We start from the raw sequence: 23,513 nt of genomic DNA on the forward strand, positions 1-23,513 counted from the left end.
TATGTGATTGCAGCCTCTTTAATCAAGTTCTCATTTCTAATGTCATTTCTTACCACTCCCCATGACATTTTTGGCCTACCCTTAACTCTCCTTTCCTCCATATTTAGAGTCTTTTGACCCAATTGGTCTTCTCCATTCTCTCCACAAGACCAAACAACCCCAGCCTACCTGTATGCAAGACTTTGCTAATACTCTCAATACCCAGCTGTTCTCTTAGCTCTTAACAGGGTTTCCTAATCTTTCAGTGTCACATTGCACATCCATATCGTAAATCTCAGTTCAACTCACTCAAGCCTGTGTATGTCATTTTCTTAAACTGCTGATGTTTCACTGCATACTTCTCTCCTCTCATATGAAGGGAAGGTCCTTTTGCCATTAATAAAGATAGTAAATCCTTAAACTGTCTCCACCCATTTCTGACTCTTGCAACTGAGCGAGCTTTGGCACTGCCTCCGCACTGATCATGTAACCCATTATAAACAGAATTATTTCTACCTTGATAAATTTTAGGGACCTGTTTTATTGAAAATCTTTTTTATTTAGATGTCTTTACTGTGTTTTACATGGTTATAAACTTTGAATGTATATAGTGGTCCCTCGGTTAACGAACACAATTCGTTCCAGAAGGTCATTCGTTAACCGAAAATTTCGTAAACCGAAACCATTGTTTCAATGGGATTTTGGGTAATTGATTCCAGCTCACCGAAAATTACATACAAACTAAAAATAAACGCAGTAAAGTACACTTTCTTTGAGGTGTGCATGTAGAAGGCTCCTGGTTGATGATGATGGGAATTAGAAGTGGGGGTGGAGGAAAAGGGAGAAGAGAAGGCAGTGGGGGTGGAAGAGAAGTCACCCAATGCTTCATGCCGCCATTTCACCCATAAAATTTTAAGTTCACTAGGTGTAATTCAAGATTATTTTCTTTAAATCAACACTGCACTGCATTATATATTGTCAATATGTAAAATAAATTTCAGAATGACCAATAATTGCACTGTAAAAACGTAAAAATAGTTTATGTTCAAGGGAGTCTCAAGCAAGATGCTTCCTCCACTGAGCAGAGACACAAACTGACTCCATTCTGGGTGAGTCAAGTGGTTGTTTGGCATGCTAAAAACTAGTTCCCTGTACTTCAATTATGTTAAATAATTGTTAAAATTACTAAAAATTTTAATATAAGACTTGGAAAATTATTGAATAGTACAACCTTTATGATATTTACTCAAATGGTAACGAATTTAAGCCCTAAAACCGATTACTGTATTGGCAGACTAATACTACAGCTGGTGAGCAGGTGAAAGCAGGCGAAAACATATTGGGAAAAATTTGTAAGGAATTCGTTAACCGAATTGAATATTCTTATGGAAGGTAATTTGTTAACCGAAATTTCGTTAACCGAGGCGTTCGTTAACCGAGGGATCACTGTACTGTATAGTGCTTATTATTAACTGAATCAGGTTTCCTTATCAACTTCATTTTCCATACATTTTTCATACTTGTACTGGTCAACAGCTCTCTTGAATGTCATGGGGGTCTTGTACAAAAGGCTGATTGGAAAGGGCCAATAACCTACCTCCTTCAACTCCTCGATTCTTCCCAATGTTCGTTTCTCTGAATACTGTAGCACACGCAGGCAGAATCTAAAATTGGAGAAATTATATGCAAAATTATGGGAAGCTTTTATCAAATAGATTATTAAGTCTTGAGTAGTGAATCATATAGTCATTACCTGCTTCACATACATGATGCACCCCTGAAAACCTGCATGTTAAGTGCACACACATAAAGCAGACCTTAATTTCGCAGAGAAACCCAAGTTATAGGTTGAGATACTGTACAGTATGTCCCAGAACATTCCCAAATTTTCATTCTACCTTGAGGCAATTCAAAACTTGAATTACCTCTAATAATGACAGAATGGTGATATATGAATACAGGAACTTAAAATAGAGAAAAAAGTATACAATATGAATGTTGTCATGTTCAGAAAAGACAGGGAAAGTGTTAGGTTAGATGTGAAAATAGATGGACACCTAGCCACAATATTTAACATAAATTTTGATGTGTACTTGTACATATTTTGAATTTTTTGTTATCATAAATAAATAAAAATCTTCATTCAAAGTAAATCTTGACCTGATATTTTCATATTTTTTCATTAATTATTTTTCATTTAAAAAAGTTTAAAAAAAGCAGGGTCGCCAACCTCCCTCGGGTGGGAGACCCTACCTCCACACTGGAGTGTATGAGATTCAAAACCGCTATAAGTCACTAAAGACTATAACAATTACACTTTTATCTTCCTGTAATCGTGAGGGTTATATTTTCGGAAATCGTCGTGAATCGTGAATTCACGAATACTGATTTAAAACCTTACGGAAAAAATAGGGTCACTAATAAGTTTTCGTGAATAAGTGAATTAAAAAATACAGAGTTCGCGAAAATGGAGGGTTTACGTATACGAGTATTGTTCCCTAATTATTAAACAACATTATATATATATCGAACCGACACTGTTTGGCACAACGGAAATCAGTGAATGCCTGTACCCAGTACAATGCTGTACACTGTAAACAAAACCAGCTATGGGTCCAATATATGTGCAGTATCTTCAAACATGCGTATGTAACACTGAACGACTGGTACCCTTATAAAATGTGCGTATCATCAAATATACATACTGTATATCAAATGTATGCTAAGTAGGCACTCACTGTACCCCTCCTTCTTGAAAATTTAATCGGGCAATGCAGGAAAGCGATCCTTGGTCAAGTTGCCTTTCTGTTTACCTGCACTGTTTTGACACACAGGAAACTGTATACTCCTACGGCCTATGTCTACATTCATGCTGAACTGTATACCTGCATATTTTATAAACATGCATATCCAATTGTAAACCTGTATGACAACTTTACTGAATATATATCAATACGGTATCATCATTCCCGATACATGCTGTGTACTGTATATAGTTTGTGTGGTTTAGCTCACTTAAGCAGCAGTATTATTCTTTCTTTGATTTTCTTATAAAAAGGAAAATGTCCAGTAAAGATGAAAGGATCTCATTTCCATTTATAAATTTTAAGTATGTACAGTATGAAGATTCTGCCTTGGTAGATCTGGGGCTTTCCCTAGATACCATGGAATCTACTAGACTGTACCTTGGTCTAGATACTACTACAATTAATCCAAGCTCAAGAGGCATAGTTGTACTTAGCACAAAGGTCAATAGATTACCTGTAGAAATGTTGATTAAGCGGAAGAAGGGTGGAGCTATAATACTAAACTGTTATTAACTATTGAAAATTAATATGTAATCCTTAGCTTTAACTTGAACCTGATAAACAGGTCTAATGGGTGACACATAACAAAATTTACAATAACTTTGGCATACCATATCTTTATTTCCAGCCTTGGTGCACATACACAACATACCTGACATCATATGGTGTGAATCCCACAGAAAATAGAAGATCAAGTTTTCTTTTCAACTTGCTGACATGGATGTGCTTGAGACCAGGATTACGTTGAAAGTTTATTGCCACAAAATGAGGCTCACATTCCAGCCTATGTGCTAAGTAACTCACTACATCCTTGTGCTGTCCTAAAAGCATTTTCTGAGACCGATATCGCTCACAGTATCTGGAAAGTAAAATTAGTACTGTACTGCTGCCTTTCAAAGAAATATTAGTGAGGCTGCTCCATCATCAAGTGAATTATACTGTGGTCAGCTATACTGCCATGTTGTGCATGGAAGTTTATCTTGGTGAGTCATCCTAGTGCCACTGGACAACTTTTGCTACAGTATCAGGTTTATTATAGTCAAGGTACCATACTTTTAGAAGTACTGTACTTAAGTACGTAAAGTAAAAAGTAACTCACTGAAAATAATATAATACGTATACTTCTTCCATCAATAGTTCATTAACGGTGTATGTAAGTTCCACCATGGTTTTTTTTAGCATTAAACTGTTATTATTTTATTGTCTAATTATCACTACATATAACACCACCCATCATCCATCATCACTACATATAACACCACCCATCATCCATCATCACTACATATAACACCATCCATCATCACTACATATAACACCATCCATCATCACTACATATAACACCACCCATCATCACTACATATAACAACATCCGTCATCACTACATATAACAACATCCATCATCACTACATATAACACCATCCATCATCACTACATATAACACCATCCATCATCACTACAGATCAGTAAAGTAGTTTCCGAGATTCTAGTGCGGACACACAAACAAACAGACATACTTCTTTATTTTATATAGATAGATAAATGTTACCCAAATGCAGTATTGCTAAGCTGTGCACATTTACAGGATTATAAGATTTAGTGACAAGCTGCCAGGGTTCATTTTATTTATTCATACACTGAAAACAATTGGCAAAACTTTGTATTAACTTTTAATATAAATAATTTTCAAATTTCTTGCATTCAATACCCTGTAGTAGCATGCTTTGGGCTAAAAATTAGCACAGCACAGCTAAACAAACATTCAGAGGCTGCTGAAGCTGACAGAAGAGAGTTTAGGGACAAATATTGCGAATGAATTATCCTGTCTTATTTCGCATTTTGCTTGAGTTCAAAACTCGCATGTTTCGAAACTAAAGATTCATTTTACACGAGCTGTTGTGAGAGGCCGGCAAGGCAGGCCACGTCATTTAGCCGGGACCTGCCTCGTCACTGACACTCATCCTCTCTTCATCCTCTCTGTGAGTATGATTAATAAAATATATATATGTATATAGTGTGTTTAGCAAATAAGTGGCATACTTAACTGGTGTTACAAGTAAATAATTTAGTTTGTATGAAACTAAGGACGTGTTCAATCCTTCAGCTTTTTATATATGGAGTGGCGGAGCTGCTGCAGTGTGGTGACCTGTGTGGACTACCGCTAGTGACCTAGTTAGCTGGTATTGTGTGTTACCTCGCTAGGATTTGTGTGTGCAACTAGCCCACTACAGCACCTTTTCAACAGTGCTGACACCTTCAATGATGGATGCGGCCTCCAGTGTAACCCCTGTGTACATGAAGTCCAGTTGGCCTGAGTCGCCAAGTGACACCAGACCCCACCTCTACCAGCCATGATTCATATTTTATATGGTCTCCTTAATATGCTGCCACTAGAGTATTCTTATTTTATTATTGTTAACACATTTTAATTTTTCCTTGGTACAATCAATCATAGTTGAGAGATAAATGCAGAGTTAATCATAATTGGTGTGAAGATCTAACAACCTTTAATGAATACCTTGACACGGATACCTTATTTCCAATTATTATCCTACTAATTCTCGTAATTTCTAGTCCCTCTGCAAAACTTATCAGAAACATAAATAAGGACTAATGATTCCTTAAATGATTAGCTGTCAAACTAGAAGTATGCCATGTACTGTAGTACTATTTCATATGCCTTTCACTGACAGGATGCTGTTTGCCTGTCTGTAAACTTTCTTTGTAAATGCAACTCACCTACAGATTTTTATAGAATGTTTTGAAACTTGTAACATACTACTACCACCACCTGAACATCTGTAAGTGTATTACTATCATAAGTAAATTGTTTCGACACCATCCATCTTGGGATTATAAGACTGACTTTAGAGCATACAAAGTAAACTGTTTTGCAACTAACCTCTCAAAAACTTCAGGAGTCGAGTGACAAATCCATGGTTTGGGCCTCTCACAACCTACTTCACGGGCTTGCTGCAGTCTCTCCTCTGCTATTTTAACATTGTGACAGAACACCCATAAGTCGGATACAATGTCTTCAGACTGCACTCCATATGCTGTGGATAATCATCATACTGTACTCTCATTAAAGAACTTACTTATCACTGATATCTATATCAGGCTAAATAAAGATTTCTACTGTACATTTATTTTTGAGAATTCACATTGGTCTTTAAAAATGTCCATATCAAGTGCTGGGTTTAAATACTCCTGTGAAATGTAGCAATGATTTTGAAACCTACATTTCAGTAAGGTTCAGCAAAATTCCTAATCCTAACCATTATTTCGTAAAAAAAAATTAATATAAAAGTCTGAGAGTAACATACTACCTACGAGTAATGAGCTATTGCTTATGAAACATACACTAGCATGTGTGTTACAATGAATATGATCAACATGCTGGGGAGGGTCTGTTTAATACCATTACCCTGTATACAGTAAAAACCCATAATTCAAAATAATAGGGGCACCTTTTCCTGAGGGATAAACAAAAAACAACAGTACTTCTACATTATCTGCATCAATCAAAACTTTAACATTTCTAAGTACAGTACAACATTTAGGTGCTTGGTTCAGGGTATCAGACATAAAAGCTCAAACATTGGGCAATGATGGAAAACCAGGCAGGAAAAAGCGTACATGGTAGACCATCGAAGTACACTCGATGACTGACCAATGTGAACTGACCATGACTGACACGATTGACACGCATAGTACTTGTTTACACTGAGGTGGGCGGTCGCATCCCATGGCGACATGTGTGTCATATATTTGAAAATGTCTTTCATAATCAGAAATTTTACCAAATATTATGAAAACTGTAATATACAGTATATATCGTAAGAACAAAACATTATAAATTATGAGTGATTTCAAATTTGGGGAGTACGAATTATGGGGGTTTTACTGTAAACAGTACACATATTCTTCCAATCTCTATGTCCTTACTGTAACCTTGACAATCCCTCTACCAAGTACTTTCCACAACTCACTGGTGCAAGACAACACATTCTCTCCCTCTTAATTTTTTTTTAATCCACACCTCCAAATTTCCAAAAGAAAAATACTCAACAAGATAATACACTTCACCAAGACACATCAACAACCAAGAAATTTCAGTTTAAAAGCACATCACTTTCTAAAGATCCATTCGAACAACTGGTTTCCTCTTCCTCACAGGAAATCTGGTAGAAGGAGCAGCTACTGTATTCCCATCATCCCTTACACTCTGTCTCTCAACAGGCTCTGATTCTGAGAAAGAAACATTAGGTGGAACCTGGATGTCGTTTACATGGACAAACATGTTTCTATTTACACATCCTTTCACCTTTTCGGCTGCTCGCTTCATTACCTCGGCCTCATCTGTAGGGTTGGTTTATTTATATATTGCGTATGATATCAGTTACTGTATATGGGCCCTTCCATTTGGCATTTAATTTCCTAGTGGTACCTGGGATAGGTACTCCATTTCTCCCCCAAACAGTTTCCCCTAGTTGTACTGCTTGGTTGACTCTATCCTGGTTTGCCATGTTCCGGATTTCTCTTGACATTTGTTCAGAAGCTTCTGTAATCAACCTGTGAACCTCTCTCAACCCTTCGCTATTCTCATTTTCTATTATTGGTAACTCAATGCCCACTTGTCTCTGTGCGTGTCTGGAACAGAATGTGAAATGAGGTTGTACGCCGGTCATGGTGTGCACAGTGGTGTTCAAAGCATACTGTGTAGGGCCAAGAACCTTGGCCAACGTCGATGATCATCTTCGCACATTTTCGATAGTATGTTCTTAGAGGTTTGGTGCATTCTCTGAGTGATACTGTTACCTCTGGGGTGATAAGGCAAAGTAAAATACGTCTTAATGTTAGTTACTCGACAGAGTTCCCTTTAGGGCTACGGAAAACATTAATGAATTTCTCAAATTCATGGGTAACTTTTTTAGTTTTCTTGGTGCGCTGATGTTAAAAGTTAACAAACCTTGAATAATGATCGATGACCGTTAATACATATCGGTTATCATTGATCCCAGCTTGCATGTCTGTCAAGTCCACAGAAACTTCTTTTTCTAGTGGTTTGGTAACTACTTGCAATTCTTGCCATCATTGAGTGAGCCCCTTGGTCCCCTTGAATCTGCCACACCTCACATGATGCTATAGAGTCAACACAATCTTTCTGGTAGTTATGCCAATATAACAGACTTTCTACTCGGGCTATGGCCTTCCACCATCCTAAATGACCAGTCTTGGCACTGTCATGCACTAACTCTAATGTTGCTTTATGTAAATGTTGAGGTACTGTACTACTAAACAATACAGCAACACTTTATCAATTTGTTCTTTCACTAGATACAATACCCCATTTACTACTTCAAAGTTATCAATGGCACCCTTTGGGTACTTATGTTGTGGTAGTTTACTGCCTTCTAAATACTGTTTTAACTTTTGCCACCTTGGTTCTTTCTGTTGTTCTAAACTAAATTCAACCTGTGTGAAACCTTCTAATCTGGGAAACTGATCCTGAATAACTTTTCTCAAGGCTCTGACTGGTCGACTTAAGGCATCTGCTACTACATTTGCTTTACCGGGTTTGGATTCAATGTTTTAAACATAATATCTCATTTCTAAGAACCATCGGTTCATTCGCTGACTCTTGGTTTTCTTTCTAAAGACTGATGTTAAAGGCTGATGGTCTGTCTTAATGGTAAACTGTGTATCCCATAGAAAATGATGGAAAAATCTGTAAGCTAACACAATGCCTAATGCTTCCTTATCGGTGGTGGAACAACAAGTTTCTGCAGGCTTTAACTTTCTAGAAAAATACCCACAGGTTGCAAGGAGCCATCTTCTTGTAACTGGTTAAGGGAAGCGCCCACACAAAAATTGCTGGCATCACTATGCAATTCAAAGGGTTTATATTTATCTGCCTTGACGAGGACTGGATATAAAGCTAGTGGTTGCTTTAACTTCTCAAATGCTTCTTGACACTCAGTGGTCCACATAAAATCAACATTTTGTTTTGTTAACTCAGTGATGGGATTAGCTACTTTGGCAAAATTGGGAACATGTTTACGGTAAAATCCACACATACCCAAAAACTGGCGGACTTGCTAAACATTAGTTGGGGGTTTACACTCAGTCATAGCTTGGACAATTTTTGGGTCAGGCTCAATGCCTCTCTCTGAAACTACATATCCTAATAATTTAACTTGCTTATGGCCAAATTTACATTTAGATAAGATTTAATTTAATACCCATTTCCACAAATCTATCAAACACACTGACTAGTCTTTCCAACAAGGTTGAGAAATCATTAGCCCACATTATTACACCAAGACAGTTCAGTATCCAGTCTTCAACTGCTAATGAAGCTTATATTCTGTTTACTTTTCTAGTAAAAATGGCAGGACTGGCTGAAAACCTAAAAGGTAGATATGTAAACTTCCATAGATTATACTCCTCACTAAAGGTAGTTAGGTCTTGGCTACTGTTGTTAACAATTACCTGAAAGTGTGCATCCTTCAAATCTAATACCTGTATGGCCTAATACTCATTTCCCACAGCTTTCTCTACTAATTCATCAATTCGTGGCAAAGGTTGTATGTCGATTTTCAAGTGCTTATTGACAGCTCGAAAGTCTAAGCATATACCAGAACAATAGGGGATAACCATGCGGCAGTTGATGGCTCAATAATGTTCCGATCTCTCATGTCTACAATTATACCTTTAATTACATCTTCAACTTTCTCTGGGTGTTGATATTGTGGTTTCCTGAGAGGATTGTGATTGGCAAGTTGAAAGTTAGCAGGCGGACCACCAACTGACCCTATTTTGTGGGGTCCTAAAGCAAACAAGGGATCATGAGCTAAAATCACTTTTCTTAACATTTTATGCATATCTTTGTATAAATGGGGCCACAGTTGTTTTCTACACAATTCACTCAACTTTTCCTGTCTAGTGACTCCACCTTTTACTTCATCACATTCCAGTATCATGTTGTTAGAACTTTCATGAATATGTCTGACATTCTTTACTGGACTGTTGGGAATTCCATCACAAATTACACAGGAAATTGGTGGTACTCTACACATAAAGATATATGATGCCTTCACATATACTCAATACACCTTGAATGCTTTATCTCACTGTAGGCATATCTGACTTATGGCTTCTCATACACGTTATCTCTTAAATTTAAATTTACTTTGAAGAGTGATTGTTTACGAGAAAACGGATGTTACCTCTCTCTAGGGAAAATACGCCTCTCTCTAGGGGTAACTCCTTAGTTTCACGCATGTTTTGTGAACGGTGGAGCATAATATGAATAATTAAGTGTTGAACTTACTAACTGTGATATTGTGACCATGACAATATAACCTTATGGAATGTTGGACATGCATAGTTTGGGAGAAAACAGTACCCACATTCTTCCACCAAAGTTTTGCTTCAGGGGAGCCATAGAAACGTAAGTCTCTTCATTTTTATCTGTTGATGACCAGTGCATTTACTAACTCAGAAATGCACTTAAAGACCCTAGTTGTTGAAGCTCAGTAATATACTATAATATCAATATCTCTCGTGTCAGCCCACAAATAGATGAGCACATGTTCCACAGTTCATGAACTTTATCTCAATAAAGTCATTGTCAGACAGCAAATCTGTGAAGGGCAAATGCACAAATGACAAAGTCCTGTTGTTTGTATGAAAGCTTACAATAAACGCTCAACTAATGTCTTCATTATGGTAAATTTAGCCTTTACAGTCCACTTGTCACTATATATACTGTACATTCAAGAAGCTGTGTTTCGGTTCCTATAAATGTGTACCACTATAATAGAGCTGGTTAACATATGTCTTTACCAGCAGGTTTTAAGGAACCATCAGCTGTAGGCATTGCTAACATGAGGAGAAAATTTCTAATGAAAATAGGTGAGAATGAATCCAATGTGGCAGAAAGAGCCCAACACTTCCAGCGTGTAAGATTTGATTTGCCTTTTCTTATCTTAGAATCTGATGAGAGGATGACTAAGTCTATACAATATGGGTTTCTGTAATAAACTGTAATAATAGACACATACATTCCTGCAAAAAAAAAAAATGGCAATGCACAGCCTATACAAAGGCAATGAAGTGGAGTCCTGTAGGGTTAACAATATTAATAAACTCTACACAGTAACTTCTCATTAAGTTTTTCAATCTCTCCCATAACATGATTAATTTCCTTACCATGAAGGATGTTAAGCATGTGTTCCAGCCGCTTCATTTCCATGGTGAGGACATGTTTAGGCTTGATGACCCTCTCAGTGAGTTGCTCAACTGGAACCTGAGATCATTTAAAAGTAAGCAATTAAATAATAATGAGTTTAAACTCAAGTAAATAAAAAAAAATTTTAATCAGCAATTATACATATACTGTACTGTAGTGTACAGTATAGTGATATCCCCATTAGCCGGAATAATTGGGAACAAGAGAATTCTGGGAAACGAGATGATTCTCTCAAACCCTGAAAAATCCCACATCCCAGAATATGTCTGGGTAATGGGAAATGTTTCTGCAGTCAAAATTTTAATTCATCCTCTGAGTTTGCTCCCAGATCCGGAAATACAAAATTGGAGAGTGTCCGGATTTTCTTAGAATTTTCCACAATGACGCATTATTTCATCCTTGGAATTTGCTCCCAGACCCTGAAAAAAAATGGGGGGATAGATTTTCCACAATTTTCTCAGAAAATGTACCTGATTTTCAACCTTGAAAACTTGTTCACAGACCCGTGAATGAGGTAATTTTTTCTGAAAAAATTATGAGCCAATTTCAATTCCGGGTATTGGAGAGTTCCGGCTAACGGGGAATCTGATGAACAGAGATACTGTATTACTGTATCTATGGACACTATATATATAAATTATTATTTTTTCTATAATCAGTAATTTTAAGAACATATCTTAAGCAGAGATGGAGGATTAATGTAAAATATTTCATTACTGTACTAGGAATGTATTGTGAATTTATACAATACCCTGAATTAAAATCCACTCCTATTTTGAAATACAGTATCTGGTATTTCAAACCCCCATTTCCGTCACTTTAGTTTGAAATAACGAGGTTCTACTGTATTTTTTTTTATTTTCTACATTGTATTCCTCACTTTTATGACTCTCAAGCACTTCATTTCTGACATCTTGTACATGTTTCTTACTTATGCATCCAGAACCCATGCTTCACCTCCTTACAGCAATGTTGGCACACCTACTTTCATACACTCTCCTATCTTGTTTCCTTGGACACTGTTCGCTCTACTTATATATTCTTATTGCATTTATAAATTACTTTCGCTCTGTTTCTGTGAGATTCCATTTGTCATCCATTGTTCCATTTACTGACACCCATCACTCCCAAATATTTGAAAATCTTTTTCTTTTTTCTAGATCCACTCAAATTAACAGTCTTATTTCCCTGTCTTCATGCTTTACTTTCATCACTTTAATATTATTTACCATCAACTCTCTCTTTCTAGACACTCTTACTAAACCATTTTTTTTAAGTTTCCAACCTTTCCTCTGCATCACCCACTTGAACAGTGTCATCTGCCAAAAGTAGCCAATTCACCTGACTTATCACTAACAATCAAAGCTGCACCCTTCTCCACTACACCTTCTTCACCTCTTTCACTACCCTATCTATAAAAATATTGAACATCCATAGCAACATTACATATTCTTGACATAGTCCTACTTTCAATTTTTACCAGTTTTCCACTTTCCAATAAACTTTAACAATGCTTCTGGCAGTGGTCTGTCTTTATAAGTTACTTGTAAGAATCCAAATGTTCTAAAAAAGTTTTCAGTTACAAATGAAAAGGTTTATGCTATTTTCACTGCAACTCACCTTTAGTTTGTCAGCCAAGTAATGGATACGGTTAAGATGATCAGGATAATCTGCAGCCTCTAACATAAAAAGTTTCTGGTAGCTTGCTATCTTTTTTAATGTAAAATGGCAGAATCCTAAGCCTTCGGAGCAGTTTTGAAATAAATATGGCTCAGTTAGCTTCAAGAATTTTTTCTGGAGATCATCTGTAAAATAATTCAAAAATTATAAACTCATAAAGATAATAAGTACAGTAGACCGTTGCCATTCACAAGGGATAGGTTCCAAGAAATGGCATGAATTGGCAAAACCGTGAATAGCAACTTATACTACCTTAGTGCACTACTGTATATCTATACCAAACAACTGATCAGCTGTGGCAGCACTCATCCCCTCTTTTAACTTATCTAATAATAAAACTTTCTTTGTCAACATCATTACGGACTTCTGCTTTTTACACTTCACTCCACTAGCATCACTCGCACTGAAACTCGGCAGTCTTTTAGGGGCCATTGCACACAGAAACACTAAAGTTTTGAGAGTACAACACAAGAGATGCTGCATGGGGTGACTCGTTGTGCTGCGGGAAAAGGCTTGCAAGCTGGCCACCATAGCCATCATCTACTTTCCGCGAATCGTCGAAATTGCAAATCGCAAACTTGCAAATGGGTTGAAGACCACGTTCACTGAACTGAAATCTTAAAACCCTGTGACAACCTTAACCCTGATCTTTCTTTTACATTGTTTCAACATCTCTTAATTTCCTTCCCCTTTTTGTCACTCCTTTCTCATAAATGATGTTCATATGTTCTTCTTATCCCCCTAATGAGTACAGTTAGCCTCTCATCCCACTACTTTATCTTCTTGTTTAGATTTCCCATTTTCCAGTACCCACAAACCCTCAGCTGTACTTTCTCAGATGGTTCTCTTGACTTTGTATGCTTGACGGGCCAAGTATACATAGGTATGTACTGCATATCTTTCAACTTTGTTTTGATGTTATTGTACCTGTTTTGTTTCATTTTGTTGATGTCTATTTATCTGCTATGTTAATATTTGTTTCTGTGTTTTTATTGAAGGATACTTGAATTCTTATAGAATCAAGGGCAGATCTAGGAATAAAAAAAAAAGGGGGGGTGGGGGGTCCAAGAAGTTGTGGGTGGGGAAACATGGTGAGCACAGCGAGCCCACCCAACTGGGGGGTTTTGGGGGGGCACTGTAAGCCCTTACCCCCAATTTTTTAAATCTGCCCAATATCATGGGCATTTTGAGGCCATTTTGAAGCCATGTGCACTTGATATTAGGAGATATTCTGAAGTCAATAGTAAATACTTTGTACTGTACAAAAATGACTGAGTACATTACTGCTTTAAAGAAAAAGTACTGGAATTTTCTAGTGAAAAGGTGGGGTCCAAACCAACAGGACCCCACTGGATCTGCCCTTGAGCCTAAGTTGAATTTTGTTTCTCTTATGGGCCTACTACAATAAACAATTGCCTGTTACACTATGTAACACCAAATTTTAAGTAAAATCAGCTAATCACTTGTTATGTGACAGAGCAATGATACAAAGTAAAACCCCTTAAAATCCTTTCATGTGCCTTACTGGGAACAGTTTTGGTGTCACTTATTCAGTACATGTGTAGCCTCTACCAAGAGGTCACAAATGTAGAAGAATGATCAGATTTAAGGAAAAATTTAACTTTTTTGTGCACCCCCTTAATCCCATAACATAAACCTAACTCAGAGCATCCATTTGCCAAGACCCATTCATATAGGGATCACCCTGTTCCACACAACAAAAGAGAGGAAAGTGCATTCAATTTACAAGCCTGGCTAACCCAATCCCCAGTCAAAAGTTGGGGTGATGCAATGTATGAAATTATTTACATCTAGCCATGCCACCAGTCCACTTCATAGCACAGGGTGAGTCCCACATAACCCTAGAATGTAATGTACCAAAAGTTGGAATGTGGTTTGTGTATACAGTACATTGCATAGGCTGGGGTTTGCAAATGGCTCCAACTCACAACACCCACTACCACCTCATTAGTTTCTTGCCATATACAGTAATAATTTACCATCATTTACTTGTTCCATAGACTAGGGAGTCAATAAACAAGAACCACCACATTAAGAGTGGCAGCTGGAATTGAGGTGGTGTAAAATGAGTTAAGCATGAACTGTGTGATAATCACAACTCATAGGCCTTTGGGTAGTTGTGACTTCTTAATTTCTTCTTTTGAAGGGATAAGGTTGTTGTGGGGAAGAAAGCTAATCTTCAAAGTAAGCCCCAGCTACTGTGATGCTAGTGCTCTTCTAGGTTCCTGCCCCAAGCCTCCAGTAGGCATATACAAGAGTTTTTCTACACAGGCTTAGGCTAAAAATAAAAGCAAATTACATTTGTATGAGTAGAAATATTATTAAACCTACCTAAGAAGTGAAAACCTTTCCTTGAAAATTCATATTTAAGAAACTGAAAAAGGTGTCTAGTAAATTGACATACCTACAGATTGTAGAATTATCCACGGTATTCGTTGGACTTGTTGAGAAGAGATATTATGATCTTTAAGGAAGTACAGAGTCTTCAGAATAGCACCATCTGACACCAGGAGAAATTTGCTGGGACGAACCATGCGGAGAGCTTCACTGCGATTTATTTGAAACAGGCGATTCAATTCACATATAACAGACTCGCCAACATTCACCTGGAAAAATAACAAATACATTAATTTCTTCTATGACAAAATGAAAAATCAAAGGAGTAAGGATTGAATTAAATATCACTCGAGTTCTGATTCCTGAAATCCTGCTTTAAGAATATATGTTGGTGGTACAGTGGCAGGGTGCTAGCTTCTCACCAGTGTGACCCTGAGTTTAATCCTAAGTCAGGTATGAGAAGAATATTATCCAGTATGATCTACTGAACATAGAAAGTCTTCTCCAGTTCCATCATGAACTAACAGTGTAGCCATGAAACACAAATTCTTATCAGCAACATTAGGAGGATTAAAACAGGTCTCCAGCTTCCTTCCTCAGCAAAAGATGAATTATTGTATTTACAGGCCGGGTATCCACAAAAGTCATACAAATCATGTGTGTTCTAGTATGTGTTCTACAGGTAATATTATATGTATACACTATTTACATGCAGAACACCCCAGTCAGAGCATGTAACCAGCCATCACCCACACCAACACACAACACATCCAGTGAGCACAGAAACAACAGGCTCCATGGTAAAGTAATTATGAAAATCACAGCTGTATTATGTACAAGTATTTATTAAGTATTTACTAGGTGTTCTCATTACAGACATGTTCAACACATGCAAATTCACCCTTCTGTGAGAACCTCTTTTCTGCCAAAACTTGCTTACCTGTGAGAAAAATTCAGGCTTATGCAATTGAGTATATATGAATATGTTCTGAGTCAGTCACAATGAACCTCTCGACACCATAGCATCTTGGTCACTACTCAGCTAATGCGAGTGATGTATTATGGTGTCGTATAGTGTACAGGTATTACGTAAATATTATTGTAGAGTCGACAAAAAACTACATTATGTATCTTTATCTCTGGGTCCGATGGGTTTTGAAATGAATACTATGACTCTTGTTCTTTTGATAGGATTGGTACTGTATTGCTGCAGAAATGTGTTCCGACACACCCTGTGGTAACCCATGTATTCAAATGGCAACGTCACAGTTGTAGTATCACTATTCATGAATGAAGGGGTATTGGTTGAGTAATGACGGATGTGATTGGTGGATAGGTTTGCGCTGTGTGTATGACATGACATCACATAGGGGGAAGGAGAGTGTGGCTGGCTGTAGTTACAGCTCACTGTCTCGATACATACATTCACTACCCACACATATACACCCATGCTCTTCATTCTTTATAGTTTTATTTTATATTTTCTTCATTTCTAAGCCACTTTAGAGTATTGCAATGATTCTTTTTTTTTTTATCAAACGAACACAGACAAGTGATAAACACAGAGCTAGTGAGAGATGCTTGTGCGAGAGAGAGAGACCCAAGTGTAGGGGTGGTTCAGAAGGTCAGACATGTACAAGTGGGTTTGCATGCTAGGGATACACGTACTATGCGACCCTACTGTACAGTTGTGCCATAAACACATCAAATGTCATAAAAGCCTGGTTTAAATAGTTGTAAAATGGTACAGAAATCCTTTTATGCAATTTTGTATTATGCACACTTTTTTTTAGAATGCAACCCTCACATGTAATGAGAACGTCCAGTATATGTTATCTGTATATGAAATATATATACACCATTGTCAGCATCATAGATACGATTCTTCAGTGGATATCCTGTACATATATCTCCCCAACCCACCTGGATTTCTGAAAATTTGGGGGCACTTTAAAAATTTAGAGATGAAAAGATATTGAAGATTTCTGGTCTCAATGACACATTAACATCTTAATTTTAAAAAGCCAATAAAATCCATTATAATACAGTACAAAGATAAATATACAACAATCTCACTTTTTTTCCAACATCTTTCCATTGAATCTTTCTATCTTGATGGTAGGGGTTGTCAAAGAATTCTCCTTCTTCTAGGGATGATTCCTCACTAACTACAAGGATCACTTCATCATCTACACCCTTAATCTTGTCATCACTGAAAAATGAAGAAATATAAGAAACATAAAGTGATGATACAGTACAGGTACTCATTCATGTAAATGGCTAACTCCTACATAGTACCTTATATATTAATTAAAAAAAAAATTCTATATGTTCTGTTTCAAGATTCCAACTTCTAGACAATGGGCAAAATTATCTCTGTACTATTTACTGATTCAACAATGAGTAAACTCTGCAGTTAAATTAATTCTGTAATTCTCTATTTCATAATTAATTTTGCAGATACAGGTATTGTACAGTATTAGTAATAATGAGATTTCTGTTTTAAGCAGTCAATTACTTAAATCTACAGTAAACTGGGAACAAGGAAAATGGGAAACTAAGACAAACAAATTTACTTTAAGATTCTAAGGCTAAATATCACCACTAAGACAATAGAGGGATTGAGGCAGAAATCTTGTTTTCTAGCAAAGCCCAAAACCCTTGTAATACAGGCTACTTAATAGGGAAATGGGATGTAGAATATCTTTCCATTCCCCATTTATATAGGCAAGGGTGAGTTATCACCCCTTCCATCCATTTACCCAACCCCCATATTCAGTGCACCTTTGTGGTGACATAGTTGCTTGAAGGGAGCTAGGATCAAACCCTGATCATAAATGACTGAGCTTATTCTGAAATCAGTGCAAGGCTTTGTTCAAGGACTAACATATAGTTATTGCTCCCAAATATCAGATAACAGTTACATTATAAATTGTCAATAACAAAAGGCTGCCAGTGCTATCTTACCTATCACAAGATGACTTGGCTTTATTAAGCAGTGATGCATCCTGTGTAATTGTGCAAAATGGAGTGCTTGTGGGCAGCTTGTCAATTTTTAAACAATTTCTTGTTTTGAAGGCTTGTGATGCTGGAGTAACAGTTGTTTTATGGCAACACTGATGTGAGCATCTTAATCTTGGTGCTGGAAATGTTGGAAAATGTATTCAATCTGAGTTCAATCAATTCTAACCAATGGTGCATGATTAACATTTAGAATTACAAGAAAATAGAAAAAAATTACTTAACCCTCTGGTACTCTTGGCCATGGTCGGAAATCTCACTCACTCGCAGTCTTTCGACGCAGGTTGTGTCAATAACAGCAATGGGTTTCCCATTTGTAATGGTGCTAATAAAATATTTTTGACAACTTTCTTATTAAATTTCATGATATTCTTTAGGCAATTTTCTACTGAAGTGTGTTTCATACACACCACTGCTTCCACAGAGGAATAATTGAGCAGCTACTGGAGATAAAATGAACGGACCTTACCTAACCATACCTAACCGGAATTTTTCGGAAAATTACGGCTTTGGGAACGATTGTCTGATGGGCACATTTTCTGGAAAATTCTGAGAAAATTTTCCCAATATCAAGAAAATTTCTGAAAATTACGGGGATTTTTTTCCCGTTTTTGAGAGATGAAAATCATGCGCATTTTCTGGAAATTCCGAGAAAAATTTTCGGTTTCCCCTGAAAATTCCGGGGATGAGGGATATTATTCCTGGTTCGAGAGATGGTGTAATGGGCAATTTCTGAAACTTCCGAGAACATTTTTCCGTTACCAATTGTTCCGGCTAACGGGGATATCCTTGTAAGTTATTCCGTCACACAAACATTGCACTACAAGTACTGAACTTGACAAGAGCTAAAACGGTACTGGAACTATGAAACGAAGTACGAGCTTATATTCAAAACTGAATTCACTCACATAGGATTAGTGGACCTCCAAAAACGAGAGATTAGTACAGCCAGTGACCCAGGCAACATCCCTTTGAGTATCTGATGTAACGTCCTTTGATGGTCGCGTATCACAAAGTCGCCAAATAACCTGACTGTGATACGCGACTATCGAAGGACTATGGAAGTTCTGCAATAGACTTATATGCCAAGAATAGGCCTAATTCAAACTTTTAACCTGAAAATAATAGGGTAGACTTATATGCTGCCAGGATTCGATCCCACGGCCCACGACTGTGACCGGGGAACGCTACCTCTAGACCACCAGGATATATATATATATATATATATATATATATATATATATATATATATATATATATATATATATATATATATATATATATTTCATGTAGATCCACATATTTATAAAGTACACACATATATCTAGAACTCCAACAGGGACCAATTTCTACTGTATATAAACCAATGAAGTTAATGGCTAATTCTAAAATTATTCCATCAGATAATCTGCCTTTAACCTTGTGGTGAGTAAAGTAACAAGGTACAGTTCTTACTATTTGTGTTGTCACATGGTCTTGTACGTCCGGGAACTCCTGTGGTCCACCAGATTGACCTCACTCTCCCAACACTGTAAGATTTATAAATATTTCTTAATATCATTTTACTCATAAGACACAGCTGCCTTCAAAGTATTTTCCTCATGTTAATCTTCGGGTCGGGTCTTTTCCATGTGTTCAACATCTATATTTCCTTCTCGCGTCACTGTCTCTCAATAAATATTTGTTTCATATTTTTCTTTAAGGAACACTTTTTACGTAGTTATGTTCTTGTTCTCCTTTAATTGTATGTACAATTATATGAAGGCTTCAAGTAAGGTTTGTTTACTATTTCAGTCTAGTCCTGTCTGCTCAGCTGGGAAAGCAGTGTTGCCAGATGACTCCCAGCAAAATCTGCTATACCAAGCGTTAAAAATGGCTAGAAACTGGCTACACTGAAAAAATATGGCTAGAAATATGGCTAACTCTTCAGTGCATACATATGTAAATAGAAATTGAGGGAACTACTTATTTTAATGAATGTTTTCCACACTAGCTTTTTTCTTACCTTTTAGTTAGTCACATCTTTTAATATATAATGTTTAGCACGTCATCGTCATCTTCATTTTCATCAGTGGACGATGTTGAAGGCTTGTCTGATGCATTTTTGCTTGACTGCTCATACTTATGACTTGAGGTTACAAAGTCAAGAACATCATTTGGAAATTCATATGTTACACAAGTTTCTGGCATCCTTTTAAGGCCATAGTGAATGTGAAGTAATGCATTAATGTTGTCTGTTTTCATTTTATTCCTTAGCTTGCTCTTAACCAAGTTTATTTGACAAAACACTTTCGATTTCTGCATTGGGGTGTGGCAAAGTTATGATAGATAGTTAATGCAGCTGATGACAATTCTAGGTAATGATTCAAGTTTGAAGCATATTTGTACCTGCGGACTTCAGCCCAAAATTTTACCGTGTCTTGGGTTTCACACCATTTTACTAGTGTAATATTTGCCCACTGGAGTTCAGTTTTTGTAATGTCTTCTGCACTAACACCCAAAGATTCTATAAGAGGGGCAATGGAGTTTTTTTTACTACACGGAAAGCATTTGAGACACTTAACAGTGACATTGTTTTCAATACTCGTACATTATCGGGGAATCTCTGTTGAAGTTACTTGATGAGACAAAAAATTTAGAGTATCATTCCCGAAAATTTTGCTCTCGTTCCACAGACAAATTCACTTGCAATTCTGATAACATTTTCTCAGTTTCGTAACCAAAATACAGTTTTGGTTCTAGATACTCCTCAAAGTTGCAGGTGAAGGGATCTCTATGCGGTGTCGATGAGAAGGTTATTATCACTATTCCACCAGCATTTCAGATCGTCCAATAACTTTGTGGGATCACAGTCATTAGATTCAAATATCTTGTTCACTCTTTGAACATTACTTGAAACAGACTTCAAAATGGGCATGTAGGCAAGGTTGAATTCATCACTGTACATGGCATGTAAAATTTCTGATGTATAGCACGATTTTGCGATACCAAAATGTGTTTTCAATAACTTTAGAGTTAGAGTATTCAATAACTTCAAAACTGAAATGAAGAGAAATTAACAGATTCACAAGAACATTTAATTAAAAAAAAAGTCCAGAAAATAGCCAAACCTTGTGGGTTTTCGGCTATCGGCTAGATGTAATATTTTCTGGCTAGATGTAGCAAAATAAGCTAAATCTATAAAAAAATGGCTAATCTGGCAACACTGTGGAAAAGTTATCGGTTAATTTTTGGTGTTAGTACTAACGTTTTCTTTCGTGGTTAGAGCACCTTATCTACTCTTGTTTTAATTTCTGATTTAACAAATGATGATATTTCCTAAATATATATACGTTTTTACCTTTTGTGTTATATACCATAACTTTTGCTGGAAAGTCATTCTTTTATTTAGAAACCGCTAGTGCTTCCAAGCCCACATTCTTTGCCTTTTTTTATTCCATCTATTGAACAGATTTCTGTAATGCCTCCTCACACTAAAATACGAGTAAGTATCATTTGGATAATTAATATTTGATAATCCTTTCCTTAATTGTAGTTCCTTCAACGATACTCACAATTTCTCGTAAGATTATAATGTCATTAATATTGAAATTTGCACGCATCCTTGTTTGACTCCATGTTTAACCTTAAACCATCGAAAATGTTTATTTTAACACATTTTATATTTCTAGTTAGAGAGTGTCATCAGGGACTACCTGTCCGGGGTGAGGAAATGAATAAGGTCACCATACTCATAATATTTGTGAAATTGAAGAAGTTGGTAAAAAGTATTTTAAAAGCTTGTCAATACAAAGTCTTTAGCATAAAAGGTGCAAGGTAAAATTGCAATTTATCTCATTAAACACCAAGGAAGCAAAATAAAGCAAAAATTGGTTAGAATCTTTTCATCGTCGTAGACTGGGATTCACTGTGGTTTGTCACATTGTACAAATTGAAAAATTCTATCAAATCGTTTAGTTCAATTCATTGCTTCAGAAATTAAACGACTATTGATTGGTATTTTAGCTTTACCTCTGTGCACCAGAAAAGCTACCCGTTTTCCTCGTAACATAGTTGATAGAAATAGATCAGGAAAAGGTGGGTGTTTTGTCAAAGTTTTTCTAAAAGTTTATTCATTGTGAAGCTAAAATAAGGAAGAACTGTACCAACACTTTCTTACACGAAGTTTAGAAACTGCTGGGTGAATTAATACTTTCTTGAAGAAGATTACGAGTTTGACTTCTCTGTGACCATATAGGACTAGAGACAACTCAGTCCACAAGACAGGTCAATCCTATGCCATTTTTCCTTACAGTCAAGTATCTATGCACCAGGACAATTTGTCTTAGAGTTATCGATATACACTTTGAAACATCATTATTAAGCTTTGTTAAGTTAACATATATGGAAAATATCTTCATACTAAATTTTATGATCCTCAATATACCGAAAATTAGAGTTTTTTTCTTTTCTAGAACTGTCCTAGCATAAGCCATTGGAGCAAGAATAGTACTGGGCCCGAAAGCAGGCCTTGACAAGACTATAAAGAACACTGTGGGATGCCAACACAGGTCACTGGCCTATTTACCCAGCCTTAGCCACCTCCATTTGTGGTGGACATTAAGTAAATTAGGTAAATTCGGACCCCTACATTGATAATAGTGACGGCTCTATCCCAAAATTTTACTACTACAGATCTTCTATAGTACAGTATCTGTAGATATTAATTGCCACTGTAAAGAAAATATATCAATACTAATTTATAAACAGTGCTTTCAGTTAGCTATGGAATTGTTTTTTTAAATAAGGTGGATCAAGAACTGGTCATTGGTTGCGTGAAGATGTTATTGAGAAAAGGAAACTCTTCTTTTCCACAAGACACTCATCAATAAGTTCACGTAAGGCAGATGTTGGGTTGACTGATCGCAGACGAAGAAAGAAAGTAAAAGAATTGGGCCATATTTCTTCAATCGGTACTGCAATAACTCAAGTCGTTTTTTATTTTGTATACTTTATATATATATATATATATATATATATATATATATATATATATATATATATATATATATATATATATATATATATATATATATATATATATATATACAAAGGATTATTGGTAACTTTAATTTCTTTCACGTTAAGATTACTGTAGGATTTTATTTTAAAAAATCACCCAATACAAAAAACTCGTGGAATACATATGATAAAGTAAATCAAATATGGAGGCCAAAAGAAGAACCTTTGAAAAATTTGGTAATTCTATTCTTTGGTTTTGGGGAAGATGACTTTGTTCCTAAGTTAGGTTAAAATCCATTGTTATTTACTCGAAATATTGTATTTTAAAATGATTGATGAAAACACACACACGAAGGAAGAAGGTAAACATGAAACTAGGAGGAGTTAGAGAGTTCCATCACAGTAAAGGCCAA

At 36.4% G+C, this 23,513-nt stretch overlaps 1 protein-coding gene across 2 annotated transcripts; it reads right to left on the reverse strand.

Moving 5' to 3' along the window:
* Nucleotides 1-1,324: 1,324 nt before the first annotated feature.
* On the reverse strand, nt 1,325-19,920 carry LOC121874863 (transcription termination factor, mitochondrial-like). 2 transcript variants are annotated; one of them, XM_042379153.1, is made up of 9 exons: nt 19,555-19,920; nt 18,046-18,220; nt 17,155-17,290; nt 15,146-15,347; nt 12,661-12,845; nt 11,001-11,097; nt 5,686-5,839; nt 3,439-3,645; nt 1,329-1,643 (listed from the first exon to the last, which is right to left on the reverse strand). In XM_042379153.1, the coding sequence occupies exons 1-9, from the start codon at nt 19,667-19,669 to the stop codon at nt 1,457-1,459; spliced, it is 1,458 nt and encodes a 485-aa protein (XP_042235087.1). In that variant the 5' UTR covers nt 19,670-19,920; the 3' UTR covers nt 1,329-1,456. The 2 variants fall into 2 exon arrangements, with proteins under 2 accessions (XP_042235088.1, XP_042235087.1); XM_042379154.1 differs by lacking the exon at nt 3,439-3,645 and having other exon boundaries at nt 1,325-1,643.
* Between the last annotated feature and the right edge of the window lie 3,593 nt (nt 19,921-23,513).

Source organism: Homarus americanus, unplaced genomic scaffold (assembly GCF_018991925.1).
Source record: "Homarus americanus isolate GMGI-L3 unplaced genomic scaffold, GMGI_Hamer_2.0 scaffold56009, whole genome shotgun sequence".
NCBI classification, from domain to species: domain Eukaryota; kingdom Metazoa; phylum Arthropoda; class Malacostraca; order Decapoda; family Nephropidae; genus Homarus; species Homarus americanus.

Coding starts and splice junctions, on each gene's coding strand:
- LOC121874863 (XM_042379153.1), bottom strand. CDS start 19,669: ATGAGTAAAATGATATTAAGAAATATTTATAAATCTTACAGTGTTGGG. Junction 18,221..19,554: donor ACCATGTGACAACACAAATA/GTAAGAACTGTA, acceptor CAACATTTCCAG/CACCAAGATTAAGATGCTCA. Junction 11,098..12,660: donor ACTTGGCTGACAAACTAAAG/GTGAGTTGCAGT, acceptor AAATGATCTCAG/GTTCCAGTTGAGCAACTCAC.